Source organism: Ipomoea triloba, chromosome 3, assembly GCF_003576645.1.
Source record: "Ipomoea triloba cultivar NCNSP0323 chromosome 3, ASM357664v1".
NCBI classification, from domain to species: Eukaryota; Viridiplantae; Streptophyta; class Magnoliopsida; order Solanales; family Convolvulaceae; genus Ipomoea; species Ipomoea triloba.
Window position 1 is genome coordinate 20579518 of NC_044918.1, and position 10292 is coordinate 20589809.

A 10292-nucleotide genomic window follows, 5' to 3' on the forward strand; every position below is an offset into this window, starting at 1 on the left:
TTAGTCTTACATAAAAAAAAAAACCAATATTTTCATATCCTACAAGTTGGAATATAGATATATCATATTTGCTAAGAATTTCAATCAATATTGTTTTTTGAAATTCTTTGGAATGTAAATATACTATTATAACTGCAATTATGGAGAATATAATTTTTTTTTCCCATTAGAAGTCATTAATGTAAAAGGAAAAAAAGTACTGCATTAAATTGATAATCATTCTAGTCGTTAACGTAAAAGTAAAAAAAAAAAAAAAGACTGCATTAAATTGATAACCATTCTTTGAGCTTTTGTGTAACATAGTCCTTACTTTTAATGAAGACTTATTAGATTGTTGGACAGAGAATTAAAAGTGACTAAGATACAATAGTTGAGAACTAATATCGATATTTTTGTAGTTGAAAACTAAAACTTAGTGGCATCAAAGTCCTCATCGGCCATAAAATGAGTAGAAACAATGTGGTTGGGCAAAATGGTTAGTGTTAAACAGTATTAGGAAATAGGTATAATTACAAGATTGCCTGCCACTGTTAGGGTGGGCGTAATTTGGATTACCCGAACTAACACCCGAAATCCGAACCGAATTTTAAATTTTGGGTGAACCCAAATAGTTATCGGTTCGGATATTTTAAATTTTGGTATATCCGAATATAAATTTGGTTCGGATATCGGGTGTTAAAAATTTACCCACACCCGACCCGAAACCCGAACTAACCAAAATTTTATTATAAATATAATATATATATTATATATTTAGTTATCAATGTATTTCATAATTAATAATATATAATTTAAAAAGTTTATTGGTTAATTATTACTATTTGTCTTATTTTTAGTTTGATAGTATATGAAAAAAATATAAATAATAAAATAATAAAACATAAAAATTAAAATTGATAAAATAAATTTTGGGTATATCCAAACTAACCCGAAATAACCCGAAATAATTTCACCCGAACCGAACATATCCGAATTAAATTTGGTTCGGATATCGGGTGTCAAAAACATCACCCGAAATTTTCGGATATCCGAAATAAAATTCGGGTATCACCCGAACCGAACCGACGCCCACCCCTACATTGAACATTTTTATTTCCAAAAGTGATATGTAATAGCTATGATAAGAACTTGTAATGATTTATGTTTAATATTACACAATTGTATCAATGGGTACAAGTAAAATGAATTCTATCATTCATCATTCATCTTAGTTTACCAAAATTTAGTCTTACATAAAAAAAAAACCAATATTTTCATATCCTACAAGTTGGAATATAGATATATCATATTTGCTAAGAATTTCAATCAATATTGTTTTTTGAAATTCTTTGGAATGTAAATATACTATTATAACTGCAATTATGGAGAATATAATTTTTTTTTCCCATTAGAAGTCATTAATGTAAAAGGAAAAAAAGTACTGCATTAAATTGATAATCATTCTAGTCGTTAACGTAAAAGTAAAAAAAAAAAAAAGACTGCATTAAATTGATAACCATTCTTTAAAAAAAAAAAAAAGACTGCATTAAATTGATAACCATTCTTTAACTTTTGTAACAAATGTTAAGAGAATTGAGTAATTTTCATAAAGATAAAGGGGTAAATTTGGAAAATAAATGTAAGAGGTATGTTAAGAGTCCCACATTGAAAATATAAGAGAGAACATATGGGTTTATAAGGCTATGAGTTAGACTAGCTAATTGATTGGATTCAATCTTTAGTGTGGTTTGGCCCATGTGTGTTGTAGCCCAATTGAATGACCTTGACCCATTCTTAGATTGTAACAAGGTACAATGAAGAAAACACAAAGTATAATATATCAATGCAAATATTTAATTTTAGGCACTTAATTTGAATCTCTTTCCATGATTTTTCCCTTCATGAAAGTGATACTAGAACCAAAAGAAAATCTGTATAATATTCTCTTTCCTTATGCATTGCTTTTGGAAAGCAGTTTAACAGGGGTACCAGCGCTATGCAACACTATGTGGGTTTACGTCCCATGTTTGATGTAGAGGTGATGAATGCAGATGCTAAATTGGTTCTTGGTGATCAAGAGGCCCAACCTAGCCCTAGCAACATTGCCCGTGGTCTTTCTACAGTCTATAAAGATATCACAGGTTTGAAAAGAGGCATTTAATATGTTGAACATGTTTCTCTTTTTTAGCGTCCTCATTTACACAGTATAATTCACTTTCAGACACTGTAAGAAAAGAAGCAGCCACTATAACGGCAGTCTTTCCCTCTTCAAATGATGTTATGTCAATACTGGTCCAGGTATAGCTACTTCGAATGATTATTTTGTCATATATATATATATATATATATATCAAACAAATAGGGTATACTCATATACCAATAGGCAATCATAACATAAAACAAAGCTACTGATTTTTAAATGTGCATAGCTTGAGAAATGAAAATTCTGCTTTACTCATATTGTCTGTATTTCTATCTCAAATGTATCTAGTAAAAGTTGAAAATTCAGGCATCATGAATGTGTACTATTATTGTTATGACATAAGTGATTGGGCTTTGTGTGCAGCGTGTTTTGGAGGATCGAGTTCCAAAACTTCTAGAGAAATTCTTGGTAAAACCATCTCTTCTTAATCCACCTCCTATGGAAGAAGGTGGTCTTATACTGGTGAGTTTCTTTAAAGTCCTTATTTGCAGATTAAGTAATGGGCTTTGATGTTGATCCTTTTAGTCTCTGTTGTTTTCAGTATCTCAGGTTATTGGCTGTGGCATATGAAAAGACACAGGAACTTGCTAGAGATTTACGTGGTGTTGGGTGTGGTGACTTGGATGTTGAAGGTAGAAAGTTTAAAAACTGGATAGAAATGCTAATAAACTTGAATAGCCTTCAAAGATTAGCAACATCAGTTCCCCTAGGGTTTTCAATGCAAAGTCATGAACGGCAAAATAATGAAGACAATAAAAGGGAAATTCATAAAGTTGTATTTGGTTGGTTATTTGGTTAGCAAAAAAAAAGAGAACAGAGAGAGGTCTAGAATCCCCTTTTTGTCCATTCTTGAGCAGGAATATATTACGTATTCGGTATTTCTACATTTTATTCACTTCTGGAAGATTTTTGTGTGGAAGTTAATGCACATGTCATATGCTATTTTTGTCTTTTATCTCTTTAATAGAACCAATTGATCACAATCTGTATATCTTTATTACTACTTCGTTGTGTCTCTTCTGTTAACATAATATCATACATGACTGAAACATTTGAACTTAAAAATTTGGCAGAGGGATATCCTTTAAAGAATAAAAGTCATTTTTACTAAAGAAGCATCTCTACGTTCTTGAACTGAAGCATAACTTAGTCCTAGAATGCAATGTATGAAAAAGAAAAAAAAAAAAGATAAAGAAAAAGGAGTCTTAGAATGTAGGCATTTAGCTTTATTACCTAATTTACCTTTCTATATGTTATTTCGTATTGAAGTAAATACTTTTTGTTCTTTTTTTTTTTTCTTGGTATAGGCCTGACAGAATCTCTGTTCCTTCCCCACAAAGATAGTTATATTGAGTGTGAGCAAGCCTCTCTCAGACAACTTTACAAAGCTAAGGTTTGGAGCATAGAATCCTTATAAAAATGCAATAGAAATTTTGTTGGCTGTCAACATATCAACTACCCTCCTTCACCAGTACTTGGGACTTTTGCAAAGTCCTTTCATTCTTACTAATCATTAAAACTAGTTATTGTGCATTTCATCTGTATCCTGCAGATGGAGGAACTGCGTGCTGAAAGCCAGCAGTCTTCGGAGTCATCTGGGACAATTGGACGGTCAAAGGGTGCTTCAGTTGCATCGTCTCTCCAGCAGATTTCTGTTGCAGCAGTAACAGAGTTTGTGCGTTGGAATGAAGAAGCAGTATCTAGATGCACCTTGTTTTCACCACATGTATGTATGTAACCTGGGGCAATATTTCAATAGGCACAATTAGATAGCCCTATGTTCTCTTTGAGATGTTTTAAGTCTGACCTTAGTACCTTACTTCATATTAGCTAGGGTTGCATTATCATAGGTGGAATAGTGGACTGTACATTTGAATTGCATTAGTTTTAATTTGCCATAGTTAACTCAGTGGTATGGAATTCAAGCTTCCTCTGTTAGTGGGCATTTGGTCCTTTGGCTCGGTTAGATAAGCAGGATAGGTTTAGGTCATACAATTCAAGTCACAACTATTATGAAAAGTGAAAATACTTTAGGAGGACTATACATTTGAACATTCTAGAGATTTTCTTCTTTGTTTTTTCATTTACGCGAGGGGGAGAGGCAGTTCTTTTTTATTGTTTTTTTTTTCCTAAGGTGTTCCATTGGCATGTTCAGAAACTTCTCTTGCAATGATATTACCATATGGATGTTCCTTGACTTATTGTTTTGCTACAGTAAGGTGTAGAACTGTAGATTCTTTAGTGTTAACTGATAAGTTCTTTTTTATTGGAGGAATACCACAGACAACTTTTGTTTTGTTTGGTGGGTAGGTGGGAGATATTGCACATCTGGTTATGGTCAAGTCAAATTAGTTTTTTGATGTTTCTAATGATGGGCATTGTTCATAAAATGTTCTTATGGATGATGACACTAGCATGTTTTTCCTGGTCATTTCAAGCTTCATAACTCTTGTATTATACTATAACACTTTAAGTTCTCTCTAAGGATCAGAACATGGCCTCTATTTGCATACTTCTTGCAGAATCAACTGTGGCAAAAACCATACTTGGAAATCACGTGCTTTCTAACACATTTTTTAATTTTGATTATCCTGCTCACTTATTACATCTTCAGGCTACTCTTTTTTAATGTTGCATGCTAATCATCCATACCAGTATAAAGAGAGCATTATAAATCTTGGTGCATGATTGGTCAGTTTAAGAGCAATCTTTCTCACAATTTGCTTTTGCCAAATATGGCAACTGGTTTCTGCTAAGAGTAATGGGTTATTGATTTATGCTGATACCTTGGTTTTAATCAATAGCAGAATTTAGTACTGGTTTACTTAGTGATTGTGACTTGTTACAGCCTGCGATGCTTGCTGCCAATGTTAGAGCTGTTTTCACCTGCCTTCTAGATCAAGTAAGATTGCTGATTACCTTCTCATGTTTGTAGTTTGTTTCTGCTTATGGAGATGCCTACTACCTAACAATATTCTGTTGAAAAATATTTATAGACATTGGATAGGAATTTTGCAGAAGGTTAAACTGTTAAAGACTAATTTATGAACTAATACATCTTAGGATTTATTTTCAGTGTGCCCAAGTTTGCAAAGTAATTTTCCTTTGCATAGACATATGAGCTATATGGCTTTTTGCACTTTCCACCCTAGATATCTTTTATTATCTTAAAAAAAAACCATTGACCATTTTCTGGAATGCATGAGATTAATACGGAGTAATACAGTTTGTCCCTACGAATTTTTGTTTGCTTTAATTTTTTTATTTTAGTTTCTATTATATCAAGTTCATTTTTTTGTGGCCTTTCTTGCTCCTTATTGCCCCTTTTTTTTTCTTTTTTTTTTTTAAAAATAATTTTGCAGGTTAGTCTATATGTTACAGAAGGCCTTGAGAGAGCCAGGGATAGCCTTACTGAAGCTGCAGCTTTAAGGGAAAGATTTGTGTTGGGAACAAGTGTTAGTCGAAGGGTTGCTGCAGCAGCTGCTTCTGCTGTAATTACATTATCCTTTGCATTTAATGCAGTTTGAATTACCCAAGAAATATTTTTTAGAGAAATTTCACCTTCAGCTGACTGAGTTGTGATATGATTGGTGATATGCAGGCGGAAGCAGCAGCTGCTGCTGGTGAAAGCAGTTTCAAATCTTTCATGGTGGCTGTTCAACGTTGTGGAAGCAGCGTGGCTATTGTTCAGCAAGTTAGTTTGCTATGTCTGACATGCTTCAGTGTTTACCATGACAGATTGACAGCCGAGTTTGTTATTTGTTTCAGTTTTTAACTGCAATTACCTTTTTTTTTTCCTGCAGTATTTTGCCAACTCTATTTCCCGGCTTTTGTTACCTGTGGATGGTGCCCATGCTGCTTCATGTGAAGAAATGGCAAAGGCAATGTCCAGTGCGGAAGGTGCTGCTTATAAGGGGCTTCAACAATGCATTGAAACTGTTATGGCTGAGGTCTGTGCTTTAGAAATTTTAATTTGGAGTTTCTCAAATTTATCTCATTATAAACTTTTTGTTTATGAAAGCAATGATTTATCCAAGATTTTTGTCCATGTGGCTATATCTTAGATCATCTTTCCTCAGTGGCACAGCATGATTTGTTTCTTTCATTAAAAAATAGTGCAACTCTCTTTGAAACATTTCAGGTGGAACGTTTGCTATCAACAGAACAAAAGACAACAGATTTTCGGTCACCTGATGATGGCATTGGCCCAGATCATCGACCAACAACTGCCTGTACAAGGTTAGTCATAATAGCTTGAAAGTATATTGAGATCATTAATTTTAAGATTATTGATTTGTTGGTAATGGTATAAATGTATAGGTTTCTATACAAGTATGCATCCTTAGACATAATACATGGCTTTTGAATATTTTCTGGTATATTTATTAATTTTTCCTTGACCAGAGTTGTTGCATACCTATCCCGAGTGCTTGAATCTGCATTTACTGGGCTTGATGGGCTAAATAAACAAGCTTTCCTCACTGAACTGGTATATCTTTTCTTTCTGCTTCTTTAAAATGTTTTTGATGTCTGCTAATGTAAGATATGTGCTGCCTTGTATTCGTACATCTGTGCCAGAAAGTTATCACCTCTTTTCCCCATACTCTATTTCTGCTAGATATACGAGATGACCTTGACTTGATTAAGCTACTGTTGTACTTGTGTGAATAGGAATAGCAGTTCTGACATGCATGTTTGTTTAAGATATCTATTGGGGGGATTTACTATTTCGTAACTATGTTGTGTTATATTTAAATTAAATTGTGGAGAACATTGATATGTGTGCAAACATACATACTTACATTTTCTATACATAGCCGCCTTCAGGTCCAGTAGTTTGAGTCTGCTGACCTCATTGGCAATTGCTTCATATTTCTTTTCTGTGCCTTTTGTGCCATAGTTCAGGAACTAATAATGTCACATGTCTACAGGGCAATCGCCTTCACAAAGGGTTGCTTAATCATTGGCAGAAGTTTACCTTCAATCCTAGGTAACTGTGCTGATTTGTTTTGTTTTTGTTTTTGTTTTTTTTTTTGTTTTTTGTTTTTTTTTGTTTTTTTGTTTTTGTTTTTTTGTTTTTTTTTTTTTCACTGAGTAAAAATATCGTACTAAAAGGCACCAAGGGGGTAAAACCACAAAGATTTTTAGAGTGAAAAAGGCAATCACAGATTCACAGTGAAAACGTACGTAAGCTTGGACCTATCCAAGAATCAATCACAGGTGCACTAATGTGGTCTTTACTTGAAACTAAAAGAATTAAAGTGTGAAGTAAGAGACTTTCGAGTTTATCCACAGAAGTTGTAGACCGACCTTCAAAGCAGCACATTTTCTTTCTTCCCAAGGTGGGGTTTACCTAGTGCACACCCTCGGGTAGTGGCTGTGGGTTTCCCTTGTCACCCGAATGAGCCAAAATAAACAAAGAGGAGCCAAAATAAACAAAGAGGAGCCAGGTTTCGTTCCTTGTATTCTCTGTTTCTTTTAAGACAAGTATTGAACTCCACTAATTGACCATAGAGGGCATGACCCATTGAACTCCACCATAAGACAAGTATTACCAACATTTCCTTGTTCATTGGAGTGAATCACAAGATGGTTTCCTCTTTCAGACACAAATAGCAGCATTTTAAATGAATGATCTTCGTCAAGTTTTCCCCAGTAAGAATAGCTTCCATAGAAGCCTCCAAGCAAAAATTGAAGCTTTTAGAGGGCAGCCTGGGAACCAAATATGCTTTCATGGAAAACTGCATGCTTCAACATTAATTAAAGTTTGGTAGACAGATTTGATGATGAACATCTCATTGCTGGACTGTGACCTAATAATCTTGTAGTTCTCATCCTCTACTCCAGGGCCTGAGGAATATTTAGTTCCATGAAGCTAACAAAGTTGTCCAACTCCCAGTCTTGATATCTTTATGGAATCTGATATCCCAAAAGGTTTCACTATTTGAAGTATAAAATAAAATAAGGATCCAACAGTTGCATTTTGATCTTGAGAGATGTGATCATATGAACAAGATTTGAAGAGCATTAAATGATTAAATCCATGCACTGAGCATCTTTGTAAAATTTTTTCTATAACTATCTCCNGGAATCTGATATCCCAAAAGGTTTCACTATTTGAAGTATAAAATAAAATAAGGATCCAACAGTTGCATTTTGATCTTGAGAGATGTGATCATATGAACAAGATTTGAAGAGCATTAAATGATTAAATCCATGCACTGAGCATCTTTGTAAAATTTTTTCTATAACTATCTCCAAACTTCAAACCATATATATATATATATATATATATATATATATATATATATATATATACAAAATTGTTCTTTATCTTTCAAAATACTTATTCAAACTGGGCAGCCATAAGGCTTAAATGACAGGCTTGGAGAACCGACCCTTCACCTTCCCAAATTTTGGCTCTCACTTTTTTCCAGTGCTTAATGCTTTCCCTTAGAAATCACCAAAGCTGTTTTTTGCTGCAGTGTTGTTGCATACCCCATAACAACTTACCCTTCACATGTTCCAGTCACCCCTTTTTGTTCTCAAGGGTGTCTACATGTTTGTAAAACTAGAAATATCAATACACTTGAGATGTGTATTTGATTATTTATTCATGAAAAAAACATGCAATTCTTACCTCTTATTCTAAGTAATATTTTTATTAACTTTGCAGTGGGGGACTCCGCTTGAAGCGTGATATAACTGAGTATGGGGAGTTTGTTCGTAGTTTCAATGCCCCCTCAGTTGACGAGAAATTTGAATTGCTGGGCATGTGAGTAGACATTGTTTTGGAAAAGCTTAGTCCTTTTACTTACTACATTCCCCTAATTCATTGTCTTTACTCTTGATTCCAGCATGGCAAATGTCTTTATTGTTGCTCCTGAAAGCCTTTCCTCTCTGTTTGAGGGAACCCCAAGTATTAGGAAAGATGCACAGAGGTATTTTGACGTTGACACTATCTTTACGTTCCCAGCATTAACTGAACGATGCTTTCTCCAAATCTTAACATGAAAATTGTCTTTCATGAGCATGTCTACTTGCGTGTGTGATTTTTTTTTGAGACCTTTTAGCTATGCATTTCTAAAGGAACCATTTTGACTAAACCGTAGATATACTGGAAGTGTTGGCAATGCTTAGAACCAATTATATATTTATATCATTTCCTACCCTACAAATTATGAGGGAGGACCTGGGGTGGGTGGATGGGTGCACATTTTAGTGTTTACATACTTATTCATATGTATTTGTTATATAAAAATTATCCTCCAATTCTTGTTAAATTACCCCAGCATAACTTGCTTATAATTTCCTCCCTATCTTTAATTCACTTATAGGTTTTATTAATGGTGTAAAGGTGACATGCACATAGTAAAATCTCCAATCCAACTTTTCGCATATTATCTCTATTTATCTATCTGACAAGCATTGTTGGGTGTAAATATAGGTTTATTGAGCTTCGGGATGACTACAAAAGTGCGAAACTTGCATCTAGATTTAGCTCCTTGTTTGGGTAGAAGTCGATACTAAGCGATGTGGTGTAGAGGCAACTCTAAAGACTGTTTCAGCTCACAATGACAATGTTGTTGTTATGTTTGTACCTGGTACTGAATGCATTGGGCATTTTGCAAGTGATGATTTGACAGTTCTGTAAATTCAGAGGATTGCAAAATTAGACAAAAGGAAGGTCGGTAAGGTATATGAGTGACCCATTTTTTTAAAATTTATTTTCTGGATTATGAGTAATTTTATGTTTGAAAATTCCGTTGGTTAAGTGTGAATTTTTCTGGAAACCAAAGGTGTCCGAGTTTAAGGATTTAGACCATGGTTGAAAAAATCGTTAGGCATCTGTGTAATTTTTTTAAATATTTTTTAAGACTTGATTATAAACTATCTACTGCTTTAATAGTTAATACTAAAATATTAAATATTAACGTAAAAACAAGGGTTGGAGTAATTTTGGGTATGTTGCTCAAAATGTCGATTTGAGTTAAATAACTCGTTTAAAAAAAATGAAACGATAGCTAATCGGCCATCGGCCTAAGCGGTTAGCACTTAGGCAAACTATGCGGCCTGGTTGCTTAGGCGGCTGCCTAGAATATTGATTTAG

The 10292-nt window shown here is 33.9% G+C and overlaps 1 protein-coding gene across 1 annotated transcript; it reads left to right on the plus strand.

The window, feature by feature from the left end:
• Positions 1 to 1918: 1918 nt before the first annotated feature.
• Positions 1919 to 10002, plus strand: LOC116014240 (exocyst complex component SEC10b-like; the record flags this gene model as incomplete). Its single annotated transcript, XM_031254257.1, has 16 exons — positions 1919 to 2120; positions 2201 to 2277; positions 2546 to 2644; positions 2724 to 2814; positions 3490 to 3575; positions 3735 to 3908; positions 5031 to 5084; positions 5545 to 5673; positions 5784 to 5876; positions 5986 to 6132; positions 6324 to 6421; positions 6587 to 6671; positions 7114 to 7172; positions 8859 to 8957; positions 9040 to 9123; positions 9630 to 10002. Coding segments are annotated over 16 exons (1647 nt in total), but the record flags the coding sequence as incomplete, so codon positions are not given.
• Between the last annotated feature and the right edge of the window lie 290 nt (positions 10003 to 10292).